We start from the raw sequence: 21271 nt of genomic DNA, 5'->3' as shown, positions 1-21271 counted from the left end.
TACCTACTCAGTTGTTCTGGAATTATTGCCTAAGCTTCAAAGTTTTACTAGCTGCGTGGCTCTCCGAGTTCGTTGAATAATTTCAGTACCTTCAACCGAATAGCGTAAACCGAGGATTGGATACGAGCATCCTGAATTTTCTGCAACTTCTGGTAAATTGTATTTTTCCAGGATACCCGAAATTCCATTTCCTTTCCGTCAAAGTTAATAATTAGCGATGGCGTATAATGAGGGTTCATAATGGAAAGAAATGTTCGAGCATTCTCGTTCTCACATGGAAACATAACTTTCCAGTTCATTTTTCAGATTCTTTCTTTTTACATAATTTACATCAAACGTTTTATTCCTGTGAATGAATTCACTCATGTACGTAAGATTAAAAATGATGTAAACGTATTTATAACGCGATGAATAAAACGAAATTGCAAATAGCGACGACTCGTTAAATTTACAGAATTCAAAAGTTATTCATCGCAAGTATTTTACCGTTATTAAACCTCGCGAGACAATATCGGAAAACTGTTTTGCCAACAGACGAGCCTGTAGAAACAAAATTTATGAATCCATAAACTTGCGTATTCTGCGCAACAATGACGCTTAATAGGCCAGTAAAAAATTTACATTTTCATTCTCTTCCTGTCGATAAGAATCAGTCTGGTACGGGTACACATGTGCAGAAACCCTCGTCACACGGTCACGTGTTCAGATTTCCATAACCGGTGAACCCGGCTTATTATCCATTCATCGCGATTTTATCTTCGAGCAGCTCGCAATATTTTTAGATCGATCTGATTGGTCAACTATCAGTGTTAGGTGATCAGTCGGATTGTAAGCACTGTGTTTGCGAATGTCTATATTTAACGAATTTTTTCTGCGCTTGACAAAAGCCCGAAGAACAGTCGATTACGTTTGTAACGAGGCAATATGTGGCAGCGATTAACTATCGCTGATCGTTTGTTTTTTACTCGATGAATAATTTCAACTCAGCAATATATATAATCACGAGTTGAAAAACAATTCAATGCGTCACCCTCTTAATCGTTTTTCAGATTTTGCAATTTGCCCTGAACCGTGTAAAAATTGTTCAAAGCTTGAAGAAAAGCTGCAAGTGTTTAGACACGTAACAGTAACGTGTACGTACTGCGAATAATCGCACAGAAACACGTTTCCGATGTAAACTTTGCTAATTCTGCACTCATGTAAACATAACGTGTGTGTCTTTACTGCGCTCGAAACGAATGGCAATATCGAGATGTGAGCAGTACAGCTGTACAAGTACGAGTGTTGTGAATGCTTCTGAAAACTGTCGATGCCAGGGCATTACGGGGACGGAAATTATTCAAGCGTGCGAAAGCAAACAGAACAGACGTTTCGGCGGTTGCTGAACGTGCCCGATTGATCCAATAAACACGTGTCTAATTCAGGAATACTTCAAATCTGACATTAAAATCTGATATTTGCTTCTCGTGATCAGCCCTCAGCTTTTCCCCTCGTTCTCTCTTTCGTCTTACGATCAAACTGCACGCAGGCTGGTTCAATCGGAAGCAAATATATTTTTTGTGAAACACCTAAGAACGCAAACTTGTGTGGACAATCGATCGATTGACACTGGGTGAACAAAGTATGTCATTGAAGCAACAAACTCGCGTATTCGATTCATCGTTTGTCCTCGGGTGAAATTTTGCATAATTCTGGCATGAAATTCGAATTAATATGCGTAACGCTGTTCGATTTTCACTACTCGAAGTTCACTTTCTCGCCAGGGTGAAAAAATTAATATCGGCCAGAAGGAATCACGGATTTCGCAAGAATTTTTGTCGCGTGAGAAATCATTTCGATACTTTAGTATACAACCCTTATTTCACAACCAATTGCAAAATATTACCCCTGAATCGAGCTGGGTGACGAAGTAACCAAAGGTTAGTTAGAACTATCAAGTTTTCCCCCACGTTTGATTATCACCAAATTTTTTCGCAACACATTCTCGAGACAACAAAGCAATCAAATTTCTATTGGTTTTTTTTTTTATTGTCTCTCATTGTTATAATCAACGCTACCACTCTTACCAGTCAATTTCCCTTCCGACATTTGTTTTTGTTGTTGTCGTGATGGAATGTCACAAGTTCTCGATTAAGATAGTGGAAGGGGAAAGTTGTCTCAGCCCGTTGATTGTGAGACCGACTCAGGTGTGTCTCAACTACGATTTTGCACCCGGCATCTGGATTCGCGGGGTATGAAAGGGCGGAAGTGCGCAAGCGCCGTCGGCACTGGCGGCAAGCTTTTGCCCGAGTTGTTCAGTGACGCGGTGGTTATCGCCGAGAGGACTTGTGCTCGGAGAGTGTCACATCGCGTTCGTCGTACCGACGATACTGACCATGTGTGCTGTGATAATTGACCGTGAAAAATTTTCAACGATCGGAAAGTGGCGATAATAATCGGGCCGATAGTTTTGTGAACATTTGATAAATTTCAGGAGACGGAAGCGGTCGTGGTTAAATTAATTTAAGAAAAATTAAAAATGGGATTTCTCAGACGCTGATCTTCGGTTAATTAATTTGATCTACTTTTGAAAATCGTTGAAATATTTTACATTTTGTTCGATTTCCTCGCTTCGTGCCAATTATCGAACAGCAGCGAGATATTTCTTGTACAAAAGGATAAAGGATTTCAATCGAGTCCGAGTTTGGATTGAGTCGATTCTAAAAGACGATGATGTAACCTTTGAGACACGTTGTGCACACCTGAACTTTGTTATCCAATTTACGGAGGTTCGTTCTTTTCACGAGGGTTGTAAAACCGGGCCAGAGATATACGCTCCGTTATTTTCAATTGGATGTTTCTTCCTTTCTTCTCTTCAAGAGAATTCGAAGCCCCGCGATTCTGATATTTCACGTATAATTGAATTATTATAGCGAACGTAAAAAAGTGGAAAGTAAATAAAAATTATCGTGAAAATAAATAAAATGTAGCTTATGTCTTCGAGTGTTTTGTTTGATAATTCAATATTTGTTACCTCGACCAAGTACCGAAGTTTGTCAATATATCAATTCAATCGTCAGATGTACACAATCCGTGACATTGAGAATCCCTGATGCTTGTATCGTCAAAAGAAGAGATTATAATTCGTGCACACAAAATCTTAACCACGTAAACAATTTCAATGAATGGTACGGGTAATTTTACGGTGTGAAAATCTCACTAATATTAATGCCATTAATGAAAGTGACGATGATAATAATAAAATTAAAAGCGTGATAATTCGTCGCGAGTTTTAAGAATCAAGTTCAAAGAAAGTGAGAAAAGCGACGAACTCGCGAATGGGAAATTTAGGGGAAGATATTAGCTATGGAATGGATTTTAATAAGGTGGTGAATAGAGTGACGACGGTGATTTCAGTGGCAAGATCGTTCATTGGATGTTGGTGGATCTTGGATGTGTCCGGTGGTGGAGCATGAAGGGTGTTACATCTCTATCGTAACGGTAAGAGGATCAAATTGCTTAAGGAGCGTGTCGCGACTCGTTCGCAAGGAGCGTAAGAAGGTGTCGCGGGCTTTTTTGCCCCCAGCTAAACGCCGGGAAAGGCCCATCATTCAAAACTCTGTCGTCACCCTCACCGTGTACCTACTTTTGTGTACTTCCCAAACAGGGACTGAAAAAAAATTGAGGGATTAACGAGACGCGGTTCATACAATCATTCGTCGAATCGTTATCGGCACGTTTCAATTGCATCTAGTCATTTTTGACCCTTGTTAACTTTGCTCGTGGAAAGCTAATGAATGTCAAGAATTTTGTACAACGTTAGAACGATATTCATTAATCTTCCCTCAGTAGGCATGATAAATAAACACGTCTTATGCGATTGAGTGACTTTGAAATCCGAGGTGATATTTGGGCCAGTAAAAATACGCAATGAAAATTCCTTTTCGCCTACGTTACGGATGAATAAATAGCCGCCGCATTAATAATTGCCGAAGGCTTATCAGAGCGAAGGCACGTAATGTTCGATGTTTTATTACAACTTGTGGACTCGTGGCGCGATACTTTTATACCTGCTAATCGCTTCGCACAGAAAAACAACACGATATTCATGATACGCGTAGAAAACGTGTCGCGATTTACATCCTAGAATAGCTGCGGTGACCCAGCCAGCTTGGAGCCTTCCTTTACTCACCTACTACTCCAGACTTTATACGTATCGTCAGTTTCATCTTCGCACGTTGTATACAAGCATCGCAATATCACATGTGATATAAGAATTCGGCTCAAATGCTACGCCCTTTGCTCATATTTTCATCTAAAATATTCACCGCAGTGAAACGTAGACTTCCAACTCTGTCCCTCTAAGTAAAAATCTTCGAAAGCTATAATCATCTAATTGACGTTTATCTCGTAGGGATTACTAACTTTTTCAATTAAAAATAACCTCGAATAATTCTGTAGGAATGATTTTTAAAATTTTTACTCCGTGAATGAAGTATTCAGGAATGACGGTGGAATGTAAAAAAATTGAGGAAGAAACTTGAATCTCTCTTTTTCGCTCATATCTGAATCATTTCTGTCAGGTATAATTAATGTTTGTCAAATTTGTGATTATATCGACACAGAGCGAAAAGAAATTCTCGATATTCCAATCCACCGAGCGAGTGAGATACAACGACAAATTGTTATGGTAGAATGCCGGAGACGCATTTCTGTACGGCCACCTCGGCTGATTGTGAGATAATTAAAACGAACAAACGAGTTTGGGCAGTGGTAGGCGATAAAAATGGTTGGTCGTTATGGGAAGTACTAGCGCTTAAATTTGAATCAGGGAATTAGGAGTAATTAGCTGGCGCAATTAAACTTAACAGACCCAGGATGATTAGCCACGAAGAACAAAAACCTGAGCTTTTGACCTCGTGCCCTGATCCGTTTCGTAAATAAACTTTGCTCCATTGCTCTTAAATCTGTAGTACACAAACTCACCCCTTGCCGAATATTAGGGCGTCCATGATCTCCGAGTTATCGGAGTGAAAGCAATCGACCTCGGTTTAAGGGGAGGGAAAATAACTGATTTTTATCCTACTAGGAAAGCTCATCGCCTCTCAATCAACCCTCGTATTCGGCGCATAATATTCAACGACAATTATCGCGCCATCCCATTTTGCGGAGAATCAGAAACCGCGAGGACTCGTTCGCCCGTGTTTATCGTAGCGTTTACCGTGTTTGAGTTGAAGTTTGCGTGCCAACACCGGTACATGCGAACACATGTGCCATTATACTGCAGGGGACGCGGCCTTGCTCATTATTTTAGCTCAGTTTCTCGGCAGCAATTAGCGTCAACGAGAACACCCGGACGGTTTTAAATCGGCGATGATAATTTGAGAATCGCGCGAAGACCAAGGGAGAAACGTGTTGAACCGGAATCTTGCGCCAAGATCATTTCATTTCTCGAAAAAATATGCATCCACATCAATTTGCTAATTAGTCTCGATTATCGTATCGAAGTTAGTAACGTTGCCGTAACGTTTCGTGCCAAGGAATCACCGCTCTTTCGTAATAAAACAAAACCCACTCGCAATCAGAAATCTTAGTTCGTTGAAAAACCTTGTAGAAATTAAGCTAGCGGTGATTTTTTCCCCAATTTTTCGTTACGATAACTTTACTAACTTCGACCTCGTTCCCGAAATTACGACACGGGTTTGGAATCCGAACGAATTATCACTCCTCTTTGAAAAATACTTCTCGTTTATCAGAATGAGAGTCTTTTTTTTGCAGGGGACCTTGAAGGACTTTTTGATCCTCGACATTCGTACCTTCGCGCTTAGATATGCAGCCGCTGTGGCCAGCGACACGTCACACTTCCGTGTATGCATTTCAGCGCAAATATACGCGAAGCAAAAAGCTGCACGCGAGGTTGAAACGTGTCTGAAATTCTCAGCGCTCTATATTCCGCGCATATACTCTACGTATACCTCACGCGATACGTACCTTATACTCCTTATAAACGACGCGGCTTCGGGGCACCAGATGCGGAGATACACGGATGTTCCTAATTCAAACTCAACCTCTCGCGCAAGTTCAGTGATAGCGGCCCCGACCAGCCAGACTATGAGTAGCTGCACCCCGTACGACTACGAATATTTTACCTATCCGCACTCAACTTTCCGGAACTTGAACTTGTAACACTCGCTCTGCCTTGTGGGTCTCTTTACTCGCTACGGAGGTTCGAGCTCAGAACTGCGAGGCTCGTTCGAACGTCTAACTTAATTTGAGTAGTCGAGGAAATTGCCTCAATTTTTTTCCGAAAAGATAAGAAGAATCGATTTCGGCGGCTCGAATCTGTTTGATATTTTTTCGACTCAACTGATTGCGCACGACACTTGGATTCGTGGATTTATTTCTCGATAGCAAAAGTTTTCTCCAACTTTCACTGTAAAGTATAGAGAAAAATGAAAAAAAAATTCTAAGAAGATTGAATTTTGTTTGTCTTTTCGTGTATCTCGAAGTATAACTGTTATTAGTGTAACGGTTACATCAATTTTCGAATAATTTCTTGATCGAAAAATTGCAAAGGGTAGTATTCGCCAGATAATTAACCGTCTGTACTCCAATAATATCGCTGAAAAGTTTAAGGGATTTCTAAAGCACAGTAAACTGCCGGCACGCTGGAATTCGAAGTATCGTTTGCATTCCGATGATGTTGTTTTTCGAACTACAACTGTAGATTATCTCCCTGATTCTTGGGAGGTGGAAGGTCAGGAATTACTCGCAAGCGAAATGAGATTTCTCAACTTACCGAGAGTAAACCTACGCACCGATCGACGAGGTTCTTAGGGCATACTTGTTCGATGTTGAGGCATCTCAGCAATTTCCAGACGCTCCCACGTGCCGTATATTCAATTCAATGTAATTGGTTGGCTCGCGGCAATTAGCGCGGTGATTCCCGGGAATTCCCCCGCCTTCGTCCCTGCTTTATAAATGGCTATAATATACCCGCACTTATTTGTACCCTCAACACCGTCATCGTCACCTCAGGAGAGCACTTAGCTTCTCACTCAAACATAACGTCTCGTCATTCGCTCGATACGTTATGTCCTCTCGCACACTCTTTTACACGACGCCTTTCGCGCGTTTCCTCCAGTCGATTAGCAACCTTTTCCCATCGAGATATCCGCCTTTATTTTCCGCCCGTCAAACTCACCGAAATTTGGCGGCTCCGTAACGTTGCAGTTGAAGTTTCCGAAAGAATGTTGAACTCTAATTAGATCCTGGGACGTGATCAAATATTTCGTTTCCAATGGATTCCGAAATTTGTTAGCTAAATCGATGAAAAGTAAAGATGAATTAAGGGGGGTGGGGGTGCAGGTTGGACGGTCTAAGATCATACCTATTTTTGGAATTTAAAAAAATAAAAAACGAAAACACCAACAGCAATTTGAGTCTGAGGGCTTTATTATTCATAGTTTCATAAAAAAAAAAAAAAAAAAAACGGCAGAATTTTGTCATTGAAATTATCCGGTGGCACATATTCCTCGGTCAATTTTTTTTCCGATCGACTTGAAATTTGTACACAATCTTTAGAACTTGTTTATCGATTCGCATCGCATGGCTGAATTTTTTAATTTCACTCCCAAAATTTTGTTACATCATTTTTTGGTCGAGAAGATAAAACTTCTTGTTCGTAATCTGTAATTAGGATATGACTGCAAATAGATGAATTAAAACGGGTCCAATACAGCGCTAACAAGGCAATTGGTATTGCTTGGAGTTAGGGAGTAAAGTCGCTTTCTTAGAGCCGATAGCACTACAAGTTTCTTCTTTCGGTGCTGTCTTCGTATCGACGTTTCGGGTACAGAAATCTGCCACCGTCTTGATAAGTTGGTGATCCGGTTATCCGCAACTTGACTCGTATTTACGACTTCTTGAGGCGTGATTCGGTGAAACGTGGTGGTAGTATTTTAATCACTATTTCTCTGATTAAATGATACCCTAAAACTGAAATTGGGTTTATATAAGAAATTGCACACGCGGGTGCTTTTCGATGAAAAAGCCCTGGACTCCGTTCCAGGAATGAAACGACGACCAATTCACGTGAGTGACACCCTCGCCCTTTAATCAGTTGCCAATACGTAGCGTCGTGCGAAAAGAGGACTGCAATCTCGTTTGGCAGGAAGTCGTGGCATGCTTTGATGGTTCTAGGATGATACTCTTGGTTCGTTGGAACCTGACCGTCGATAAGCGGGTTTCATCGCTCGGTGGATTCTTCATCGATCGTGAAATTTCCTCGAACACTGCAGAATCAAGACCGGCCTGAACGTCGTGGAAAAATATATACCTACGTTCGAAATTGAAACGTATTAAATACGTACCGCAAGTGACTTGAAATTGATTGAAAAATTGTTGAACCACTAAATAAACGATTCTCGTTGAGACCTTGATCCTTTGATCACGCGCAAGCGAAATCCTTGGGTGTGTTATGAGAATCCGTTAACACGAGTGTTAATTACGAAATTAACGAGACAAATTTCATCCCCGTCTTGTCCCCATACACGTACATGCTAATAATGCTACAGCTACCAAACGACGCGACGCCGAGTAAAATTAGCATGAGGTACGCGCTGTTCTCCAGCAGATCCTTTCCCAACGTTGAGTAGGCACTGTGATAACGAATAACCGACGATTTACAAAGAGTTTCAAATGTTTTACTGTCCCGCGTTTTGAATTTCCTCTCTTTTCGCTCCCAATCTTATAGGCGTGAAAATCAATGGACTCTGCGAATTTCCGGCCGCTTGGAAAAGCGATACCGAAACAGGGTGGTTTTGAGGTCGGTTTTTTTTTTTACCGGCGGATCGCTGTCAATGGGGGAAAAAATTTATACCCACGCGGTTCAATTTCAATTGGCAACTCTGTTTGCCTCTTGTATGTGTGGCGCGTCGAATCCCCCTTTAAGGATACCAACCAACAATGGGTATAGATTCTGATTTATTCGGTGACCCGAATAGAGCAGTCGCCTTGGTGCAGAGAAATTTATCACACAATTGTTGAAAAGGACTTTTTAGAGGTCAAGGTAGTTTTCAAGAGTGGACGGCAGCCTAGCCTTTCTCGGTGACGTCGAGACGGTGTTATTACAGTTGAGAAACTTTTCCGACATTCTTCTTCGGCTTGAAATTTCACATTCTCTTCGGCGCGCTGCAAATTCAATGACATACCTACTTTTCGCGTGTATCTCATGCATCGTGTAACGACTTGAAACTTCGCACGTTCATCTGGTTCGTGTTATACTAGCTGTGAATATTATTCAGCTAATTTTTAACCCTTGCACTTTTGTGTATATTTCGAATAGCTTGAAAACATTTATGGGATACTCCTTAACTACGATATTTGAATGCGAATTAGTTATGTTTGGGAAAATGAAATTTTGAATATGCCGGAAAATGGATCGTTCTACTCAAGAGATCATAATTCACTGAATTTTTAATATTATGAGCTGAAAATTGACTGAGTAACTCTCAAGACACAGTTATTGGAATGAAAAAATATGGCGATACTGCGCGATGAGAAAAAGGTATTTATTTGAGTGAGTGTAGTTTAATTTTTGAAAAAAGTATGAACTACTGATTTTCACGATATTTCATTATTTATCTTGGATCAAATCAGATTATTTTGGATGATTTTCATACGGCCATTTTGACCCCGGTGTACAGCGTAAGAATTTATATGAAATAATTTTTCGAACACATGGTCGATACGAGTTTTAAATTGAGGTGAATTACTGGCACAATTTTTATTAATTGGTGAACTAATAAACCCGATGGAGGTATGCGACGAAGCGTTCACCTGAAACGAAAACCATACAATTATTGACTTATCAGTTCCGCATTAACAAAGGCTGCGAATTACCGTGCAATAATTAATAATTGAATGCTCACTATTATGGTGCAGAGACACAAAGCTATGTTATAGAATATCCGTCTGGTTCGGTTTAAACGTGGCTAGAATGTAATAAATCCCCGATAACTGGCGTACGGATGGATTATATGAAATTAGAGAGAAATTGATGCGCTTTCACATCACGTTACTCGCTGTAGTGAGATAATTTTTAAACAATTATCGAGTGATTTGAGCGGTGCTGTTATTTAACTTCGTTGAGTTATAATCGAGAGAATTTTCATGTTTGCCTATCAAGCCTGATAAATCCACCATTTATCCAAGGCTAAAAACCAAAATAAGCGGTAAAATTTTTCGATAGCAAGATTTGAGGACAATTATTGATCGCTCCTTTGAACATAACGATTCAACAAATTTGAAGTCGATATTTTCAAGACAAGCTGGAAGTCGAGTGGGTATAGTAGGTACAATAATCTTTACGCTAAATACAAAATCGGATCTCGCAGCAGATCCTGAAACATCGCTGGTTACAATAAAATTGTAAAATTGTGTGTAGAATGAAACTAGAGAAAAAAAATTTCGACGTTATTCCTCGTCTTATGTCGTAGAGGTATCGTATTATCGAAAGTACACGGGGAGAAAAATTTGAGAAAAATTATCCTGCTGTTACTATAATCGTGATGTAAAAGACACCTAATGCAGTTTTTACCGTGCTGCATCAGAAAAATGCGTCGTCACATTTTAAATTTTGTGCCGCCGAAATACATAGTTTCTAAGCGAGATAGTAATTTTTTTCATAAAAACCCGTAATTTTTGTAACATGCATCAATAAGAAGTGCATTAGGTGTCTTTTACATCACGATTAGTAACAGCAGGGTAATTTTTCTCAGATTTTTCTAAGATTTTTCTCTCCGTGTACCGAGATTCAGAAGAACGGTAAAACATCTGGCACAAGGAATACTCACCGGTCTTCAAATAACCTTTCGAAAAAGAATAACGAGAAATTGCGAATCAGAATTATCTGAAATTTGGTTTTCTGTCAGGGATGATAAACCGCCAAGTATGTAAGGGAATCCAGTAGACTCGAGTAGGATCTGCATCAAGAACCGAAACAATGACGGTATATTATCACAGTTGTTAAGCTGTTTATAATTTATGGCTAATTTAACGGTTGGCTTACGGTTCGCGTCCCCTTCCATCCCTACGTCGTTGTTGGGTCAGTGCAAAACTGGTTAATCGTTCGTTGATTGATCGCTTTGCACCTTTGCCTCGGCGGCGTTAGATCTACACAGCCAAGAAGACCAGCTTATGGCCGGCTGATCCCCCGGCCAGATAATAAATCATCGTGCAATATGCCGCAAGCGTGACAAAACATCCTCAAATACCTTGACAGCGGTCGCTGATGGAGGTGCGGATCGAATGAACGGTCTGACAACGTAACATTAACATGAGGAAGGGAATAAAAAATCAATTGTTAACAAGGGGGTAACAAAAAATTGTGGTAAGTGCTTGAAGATGGTTGCAAACATGCGTTTGTATCTTCATCAGATGTGGAGAAAGTTTTGACAAACCGGGAGGAATACTTTGGGTGTAGAATCGACCCGATTATTTAACGACCAATCAAAGTACATGTTGAAAGGATGAACTTTGAATTTTTCCAGATTTTTTTGACACGTGATTTATTCACGACGACTCATCCAATAAATTGATTTCAACAGCGTTGTGATCTTTCACTTCGATTACATTAAAATTTTATAACAACAATTGATGAGAATGTTGCAATTTAAATCTATCAGACGATTTTTTTACGAACGACTTATCAGAATTTACTGATATCCAGCCACAGAGGATCAGCAAAGTTTGAGATTAACAATAAACTATTATTCGTAATAGTTATGCATGATAATTATACATTACACTTTATTCTATATGTTTTACAGCACAATTACGTTACATATTTATCCAGTCTATTGAAACACTTGGAAATAAAGAGATAAAGAGAGTGAGAATGAAAGATAAAGGCAAAAAATAAGTACATTCTTGTTAAAATCTTAGTAGTAGATTTTAAAAATTTTTTTCAGAAAATCCGAGAACCGGAACTCATCGAAACAAATGAGTAAAATATCAGTTAAAATATTCAGCGAGGTTGTAAATTTATTATCGCATAAAATTTTTCATTCGCAATAATTGACAGAGTAGAACGAATAGATCGATTTACGGGGCTGGTTTTCTTTGAGCAAATCGCAAGCCAAGCAGGAATTTTAATAACCCGGACCAGCTGTTATTGATGAAAGACCGCGTATCGCAATATTCGTGTTTACACGCCCGTGTCATGTATGCATATTATATGTGTCGTGGATAAATTCTGTCATAAATTTTCTCAAGGTAACTATTCCGGTGGATATAAGTAATATATTTGGCATGAGGATCAAGTTAGAAAATATAAAAGGCTTCAGAGGCCGGGGGCGAGGAGGAGGCCTGGCACAATATCCATGCAAAGAGATAAGATCCAGCCTTTGAAAAGCTTTGTACCTAAGGTTGCATCGTCTGTGTGTCGGTGCGTTTACATACATACATGTATATATACATATATACATATATACATATATATATGTATGTATATTATACACCAACATTTTTTTGAAAGATTTATCGTTGGCAAGGAAGCTTCGCGCAAAAGGAAAAAGTCGCCGGTTGTTGGTCGGCGGGTATTAGGAGGGCCATGAAAGGTACAACGCATCAGCCACTATTAATAAATCCACCCACCGTGTTGTCTAGACTCCTCGTATAAATGCCTCCTATATCCCTTACGTGCAACGAGATGTGTATTTATTATTCAACCGCTTAATGTAAGGATGAATATAAAATATCAGGGTGCACCGAAGGCACGTAATTCATTCCGCGTATCTGCTCGCTTCTGTATCCGTTGGATCCCCTGCGGCTAGATCCAAGTAGAGAAGCTGATTCTCCGGGGATCCCTAACGCCCTTACAGTCTGGGGATTTATTTCTCGCCTAAATACTTTCCATCTGGATATTCATTTCTCCTTGTAATGCATCTCGGAAGCGTAAATTCGATTTACTCGAATATGTTGGATTTGATTCGCATCGAACGGATACATCGTCCCTGCACGAAGTTTTACAACGAGGTTAAATTCCGAAGATTTTGTTGGCGATGTGCAGTGGAATAAAATGTCAAGTTATTTCACTGAACATTAAAGTCAATCTAGCGAGTTCGTCGAATCAAAATTTATTCAGCATTCTTTGATACTTTTAAATTTCAAAGCTGTATCCAGCTACGTTATGGTTACACCAACTCGACTTTCTCAGGAGTGATTCTGCATGATGAAAAAAGTTTGAAATATGTTTTCGGCAGGCACTTTGTACCGTTTTTCAATTTCCCCTTCTAAAAATCATTTCTCAAGATAATTAGATTCTTACAGGATATTAGTGAAAATTGAAAATTTCTTTTGTGTTCTGTTCAAATGGAGCTAGGTACTGTTTTTATTTTATTTTTTTTATTATTTTTTTTTTTCACTTTATGCGAAATCCCCTATCGTCGAGACTTAATACTGCAGCTCGGGTTGGATGAAAAACAAATTCAGACGAAGGTAGAGATCAAAGAGAAAAATATCGCTGTTTGAGTACAGATGTTTCCGAATGAGAAAGAAATTGATATGAAATTTGCAACATATAATTCTGCAGAAGTGGAACGACGTTTACACAGCAGACATTTAACTCCCATACAGTACGATTATTATGAAACAGAAATATTGTGTGTACACTGCAACACATATCTAGAATAAAACTTGGCTTGAAATTCTGACGTAAAATCGTGGAGGATATGAATTCACTGACGTCATTAATTCCTTTCCTGTTTTCTTTTTTTTCATTACGTTACGTTTTTCTTCCCTCTTCGCGAGCTCAACTCGGAGATACTGCAAATTTTAATTGGTCGCTCTCTCGCTTTATTACTCTTGCATGTTCCTCTGTCTACTTAGTCGTCTATAACGCGATCGTATTGTTCACAGGCTACGCTGTCGCGTGGATCAGATTATGTGTACGTTCAGGCTTGGGGCTATTAATCTGCACGGAAGTGTCTCGAGCTTATCCCTCGACTGAGGAGTCGCGCGCCATTTTGAAAGATCGGGAAAATCGACGAGATTTATTGTTAACGTCTTTGTACAGTTTTTATGCAGGTACCTTGATATTGGCGCAGAATTGATTTTTTTTTCGGACTGTGAATCGCTGGTATATCATCGGACTGAAGTTTTTTTACATTATTGTAATGATGGATCTTTCGAAAAAGTGGTTATTTTGCCACTTTAAGATTAGTTTGAATTTAGTAAACCGTTGATACAATATCGAAAATCTCTGATTTGGTAAATTCACCTTCTTCCGTTATTCTAAAGTAGCGAAATAGTAATTTTATGGTTGAACGTTTCGATATTTTAACGTTACCAACTTCGTATTGGAAAACAGAAATGCTCCGAATTCCATACTTGGAACCCTCGGCACGAGCCCGTCACTTTTCTTATGCTCTTAATTAAGAAAAATGTGTTTACCTTTAATACCCGCCTTATCAATATTCATATTTTAATATGAACCAACGACACGTGACGGATCTATCTATATATAATATCAAGTAACAGTTACGCGAGCTAGAAACGCTTCTGAAATTGTAGCTGTAATTTAAGGGAAATTTTTCTGGTCTCAGATACTTTTATGCATATTATATTACATAATATTCCACACGCGCAAGCCTACTCAATGAAGCTGTAATTTTATACGAAATGGTTAATACATCAGTTCGACCCGACATGACGTAAGGAAACTTACTTGTTTTATAGGCGCATAAACGGAATGCGTAACTCTCGATACGTGTGTCAATCCAAATTTTCCAAAACGCGTTTTACTTCATCAATCGGCAGGAATTGAAAACTTCAATATCGACGAATCGAGGTTTTAATTTCTTCATTTTTTTTGCACGCCGTAACCAACTTGAGTGTAACGATTTTAACTATAGCGGTATACGATCAATTTTTAATAAGCCGGTAGAGATGTATCGAGCTTTGAAGGGCGAGGGAATCCAAGCCTCGCATCACTCTTGCACTGCAAACTTCCAAGTGTAATATATTTACACGATTCATGAAGATAAAAATATTAGCGTTCACCTCAAAGCGGACGTGATAAGATTTTCGAGGCGCGCACATCGTGAGATCAGCTTGCGTCGATCTTGCAGCAAAAAAGAAAAAAAAAAAAAGAAGGCTCTGCTTTACACGGAATAAAAAATTTCTCAGTGAAAAAGTGATCTTCTCAATTTTTCATTTTCCTCAGGTCCACGTCAACGTGCGTTTTTACCTCGATTGTTATCCTAATATTATGCTTTATTGAAACAATCCGAAGTTGATTAACTTTAATTTATTTTTTCGCGGTTTCATTTACGTTGTAATGAAATCAACTTGGAGAAAAATAAGACCTGAAATGATGATCAAACAGAGAATCCGTATTTTCACGACAAATACGAGACTGCAAACAAACATTTCGAACGAATAACTCACGTAACGAACGCCCGTAACGGGGTGATTAATTTTTTTCGTCACTAAAATTTCATTATAATTAGCAATTAGCAAACTGTCTTCAAGAACGCTCAAATGAATTCACGAATTATGTAATATCGCGTTGACTTGTACTTGTAAAAGGTTACGCACAGGCGTGCAATATACGCACGTAAGAATGCCGGGATATGCCCTGGAAATTACTCTTCGCAACGATAATAAGGCGAGTAAATTACTTCGGTTTGAAAATAAATCTTTCAAGACTGGAATTCTTGTATAACTCATTAATTACTAATTAACGCCGGGTCTCCCGACTGTGCAGGTTTCAAGACAACTCGCAAAGTCCCCTCGATCTTGGCCGAGCCTGACGGCGTTTACAGTCGAAAGTAAATGAGGTGCGAAATGCTGAAAGTTTTCAATTTAGAATCAATTCCCTTTCGCACCGGTTACCTGCATAATAATATGTAGGGGAACGTGGGACATGACGGACTCCCAAGCCACTAATTATTTTTTTTTTGGCTTTTGACCACCGGGTACAAGTTGTTGAGGTCTATGTCGAACAAGTTCGTCATTACATTGCCATAATTTCCAAAATAGAAGAAAAAAAAAAATCCGGGGCCTTTTTTTTCTAATTTAAAATTTGCTATTTTCTTCTTGTTCAATGACTCAGCATCCTTTGATTATACCTGTATCGAATGAATCATTGATTGATTATCAATATGCATGACCAAAAAAATGTATATTCCTGGAGCTAATGGCCTTTGTCTAAAATATAATTTTTTTTAAATTTATATATAATAATATCTCAAGTTTAAAAAAAAAAAAAATTTCTGTATATATTCGACGTTCCTAGATATTGGAATTTAATAACGAAAATTCCAAAAACATTAAAACCTTCTTTTCGTACATATAGATTTAGTTTGATATAGTGTCATTATATGATCAAATCAGCCATCGTCTACCTCATGATCAAACACGTACTATATTTATCCTCAAAACGATTCTATACCAGAAAGGTTTTTTCCACAGGATTATCAGGTGACTTGTGAACCTGAAATTCCTGTTCACCTCACGTTTCACGATCGGTTACCGTCAAAAAATTCTGTCGATAATCCGGAATGTGATGAACATTCATACAAATTTTTCACCCAAGAATCTTTACATATGAAATCTCGTACTAAGGAAAAGTAAAACAATAGTCATTTTTCTTTTTTTTCTCGTCTGGCTTGCTTAACGTTGTTTCAATTAATATTTGTGGTAAAAAGAAATTCTCGAAACTCATCAATATATAAGATAATTGAAAAAAAATCACTGCTGATCAAATTGATCGCAAAACTATTAGGTGACATTTTTTTTCTTCCTTGATTAATTTCGGAAAGAGATTTCACAAATTGCCAACTCGCACTTATCGTCGTGTTTGGAAATGATGAACATTTTAAAAAATTACCATTTTTAAAATACCCGAAGAAGTTGAATTTGCAAAATCCGAGATTGCAGACCTAGTATTGATAGTTGACTAAACTTAAACCATTCTTAAAGTCGCAAAATAACCACTTTTTCCAAAGATCAATCATTGCAGTAACATGACAAACTTGAGCCTGCCCGAATACTCGAAAAGTAAACATGTTCCGAACCTAGTTTCGATATTAAACGAGAAATGCACACATGCAGCAGCGAGATACATATTGAATGAACGTAATATCAATCAGGCGATAAGCCGAAGGCAGAAACCTCGCGTGGAGGAGCTGCAGCCGTACGTGATGCAGATTCGCAAAGTGTTTTCAAACATGCGATATAACACCGTCATGCACTCCAGGCCGAGCCGGTTAAATGGATGTTTACATGCAGCTGCAGGCAACTGACATCAATAACCCTCCAGAACCACTCCAGAATCTCAAGTCGCAAGTTTTGCGCCCGAAGTCCGGGCTTCCATACAGCCGGGGATCGTGTGCGGATACAGTTCCCGAACAACAAGAATTTCCAATTTTCCTTTGACCAACGCGATAATTGCTTTTTGCTCGGGCGAACCGGTTCCAACGTTGGAACAACGTCGCGACCCATCAGCGTTGAATTCAGTTCCCACGGTTAAATTTGACTACGCGAAAAGTTTGGCCAAACTTTGCTCTTCCCACGTCGTTTTTTGTTTTTTTCTCCTGCTCCTTTTCACTTCTTCCCTGCTGAGCTGATTTTCATCTCTTCCGTCTGGTCGGTGACAGATGTCGGTTTATTTTATCAAGCAGACTGCTTCCCGATGGTAAAAAATATCTAAACAGAAAATTCCCTTTCGATTTTACGATTTTTAGATTATTTTTCACGTTCTTGTGTGTGAAGGGGGGGGGGGGTTAGGTGGTAGAACTACCACATTTTTTATATCATATTGTCGAAATATTAATTCCACGAGGGATATCGTGCCTGAAAAAGTTTATTGGGTTATGTAAATTCGAGCGAAACGGATTCAATTAATGCAAGGGTAATGCTTAATGATACTCAACAACCTTGTCTTAATTGTTCTCGACGTTGATGTTGGCAAGGAAAAAGTTGAAGAACACGCTGGTTCCTCTTTAAACGGAATAATTCAAGAGATTCCAAAGATATTTTCAAGTACATTCCAATTTCACTGTATTAAGTATATCCGGATGAAGCATATTCTCATTTATACGAAGCCTCATTTAATACCCGTCAGAGCGGCTAAGCCACTAATTTGAATCGTTTTAACGGTAGGGTAAAAAACGCGAATGCAGAGAGAGAGAGAGAGAGAGAGAGGGGGGGAGGGGGGCGGCAAAATGATGTTAGAATAAATTAAAAGCAGTGATCTGTATTTCGAAAGGATTATACACTTGAAGCGGTATTGTCAATTTCAGGCGGCAGCAGCCCCTCTCTTCAGATAACGTCGTTGAATATAAACGAAATGCAAATTTGCAAACCCGCTTTTCGATTGCCCCTTAATTCTCAGGTACTGGTATATGAGGGGGGGGGGGATTAATTGACGATACGATTCCAAAGCGACGCTGCGATGTTTCTCCGCACCGGCAAAAAGAAAAAGAGAAGACAACCGACAAGGAAAGTAAAAAACGTCAGAGATGTATTTTTTTACAGACTAATTCAATGATTCAAGAGGTAAGGATCATCCCCAAAGTTCACTCCCGGAAAAAACAAAGGATACAAACCCCGAGGGAAACACACTGCGCGTATTATCGTCTGGTCATAATGGACAACGATTTTTTGCGGTGAACTTAAAGGGGCGGGTTTGAAATTCCGAATTTGAAAAGTTCTGAAGCGCCATATTCCGAGTTTTTTGGTGCCGACACTTATAGTTAAGAAATCAAACTTTGAGGAAAGATCACAGTTTCGAATCGTTCTAAGCCCGACGATCAAAGTTCTGAAAGTGCAAAAATGAGAAAATTTGGAAATCTGAAACATTGAATTTCCGAATGATCGAAGATTTTCAGTTCCGTGAATTTCTTGATTGGTAAAATTTCACCAATCTGACCTTTCTTTGTTTTAGAGTTTCGATATCTTTACTGGTCCTCTACCGGAATCCTGGTCATTCTGATTTTCAGTTTTTTTTTCTAATTTTTTTGCCCCGATTCGTTGAGTAAACTACGTTGTGTGAGTATATTTTAATTTTTGGAATTTTACGCCACCCAAAATTTATCTTTCGGAATTTTCTCTGCTTTTTCAAAACTTGACTCTATCGTAACTTGAATTTTCACCCTCTAAACGAATGAATTGGCTGGTGAAAAAATACGTGTCCAATACTTTTGATTCACTACAACATATTGTCACAGAATGTACAAAATCGATGAGGTCCACTCCGGGTATTTTCCTCGTCAGTGAAAATCTGATTTCACAAAATGAAAAATAAATTATACTCGGTCCGGAAAATCGCGACTTACGTCGCCTAGTAAATGCTAGTATCTGATTATTTACGATTTATTTCACACTTGTCGCGCATGTGTACAGAGTCGTTATAAGTATTAGGTAAAGGCACACGTTGAGCACGCGTGGCTATAAGAGCAATGCCCGTACATACGATAATATAATAAACCCTGATGCAGAGTGTTGTAGTTCTAACGTGATTACAATCATGCATAATGCATTAGCCTCGCGTGCTTTTAGTACGGTCGGTAGCAGCAGCGGGGAACGTATCCGTGGGCGGTAAGGATTCTTGGCGTGTGTCTGCGTGTCGGTGATCACGCGTCCTTTTCCTTTCCCGACTAGGCGTGTAATGAAATTCCCATCGAAACTGCTAATAACTTGTCGGCAGTGGTCAATTTTACGATCAACGCTTTTTTCACTCACGCTGGTCGCATCAACGAGGAATGCGAATCCCGGAAGCAGTTTATTCGCGAATCAACGACGTTGCCTGCGAATGGGATGCTTCAAAATTATAGACAAGGCGATGGAAGTTTCGCGAGCATAAGGATCCGGATATCACGGTCGAAAAAATTGCACATTCCGATACGTAGTAACAAAGTATTTACTTCGCTTCAATCGTGCTGTACAGTGATTTTAAATTGACGTCACGGAAGTTGGAATTGATATTAACCGTTCCAATGCGAAACAACTTTTAATATAAATTGACAGACTCACGTGGTTGAATCGGAACAAGCTCGAAGTAGCTTTGAAAACCAATAATTTCATTTTTTAAACATTGACGAGCAGTAGAAAGAAAAAAGCGACCTGCTTAACCTAAAGATTCCGACACAAGAGAAATGTGACTAAATTCTCTCTGCCGAATCTTTAAAACAAAATACTTTTTTCTTTTTTTTTGCCCTTGTAAATATGCTCGTCGAGTTGCTTCAGTCGTTTTTTTTTTTCTTTTTTTTCTTTGATCGTAAAATACAAAATTGTCGAGCAGTTATCAAATTACCTGGATGTTTCAACCTGCGATAAAGACACTCGAATCGAAGCTTGAGAAAATTTTGCAAATATTTCTATAACAATCCGTGCTATCAGCTAGAGTGTGAATTTCTGCAATCTTATTCGGTAATATTAACGGGTAATTTTGTATCGCTGCGTACGATTCTCTGGAACAGTATTAATTTTACGTTGTAATCTTATCGCGTCTGGTCTCTAAAATGAGATCGTAGTTCGTTGGCTGCAGGTTTGAAAGGGTGCACGAGCAGAGAGGGCGCAGCTCTGAGCTGCTCGTACGTTCGTGGGCACGAAGCTTTTGTCCCAGCTAATTACCCCACACGTACGAACGGCACGTGGTGATGTGTGTACACGTACCTATGTGTTTAGGTATTTACACAACCACAATGACCTTTGCTCTTGATGTTGACCGGTAAGCAGCGTTGTTTGTGCGCCCCAGTCAAGCTGTTCTAACGTTCTGGATTCGCGCAAGCTCATAACAAACTTAACGACGAATAAGCTTCTTTCAATTTCGACGAGAACGAAGGAGAAAAATTCTCGAAGCGTTTTTTTTCCCCCACAGACTGACGTATCGTTCAGATCTTATAAATATTTAGAAGCTGAGGTTATTTTTTATCTCATTTTTAACCAGCAGTCTTAATACATTGTTAATAACAACCACTCGTCCCATATAAGCAAGTTTTTAATAGTCTGATTGATGGAAACGTGATTGAAAAAATTAAATAATAAAAAAGTAAAGCGTAATCAACCGAACACGGGTAGAAATAAATCACTCGGTGCTCTGAATAGCTACGCGATGCAAATGAGAGCAAACAGAGCAATCTGGCGGACCAATTATGAGGTGATTAATTTTTCACGCTTACATTGATAATATGACATATTTAGATCTGCACAAATCTATATCTGATCCAAGCACCCGACTCGCTGTAATTATCGATCGGTATAAATGGGGATTGAAAATTCAATG

The 21271-nt window shown here is 39.1% G+C and overlaps 1 protein-coding gene across 1 annotated transcript in view; it reads left to right on the top strand.

Moving 5' to 3' along the window:
• Positions 1–2317: 2317 nt before the first annotated feature.
• Positions 2318–21271, top strand: part of LOC124177767 (suppressor of lurcher protein 1) — a 354466-nt gene continuing 335512 nt past the window's right edge. Inside the window, exon 1 of the mRNA XM_046560556.1 lies at positions 2318–3480. Within this exon, the coding sequence (XP_046416512.1) occupies positions 3433–3480 (48 nt within the window). The 5' untranslated portion in view covers positions 2318–3432. The remainder of the gene's footprint in view (positions 3481–21271) is intronic.

Source organism: Neodiprion fabricii, chromosome 1, assembly GCF_021155785.1.
Source record: "Neodiprion fabricii isolate iyNeoFabr1 chromosome 1, iyNeoFabr1.1, whole genome shotgun sequence".
NCBI lineage: Eukaryota > Metazoa > Arthropoda > Insecta > Hymenoptera > Diprionidae > Neodiprion > Neodiprion fabricii.
This window is presented reverse-complemented; position numbering and strand designations above follow the sequence as displayed.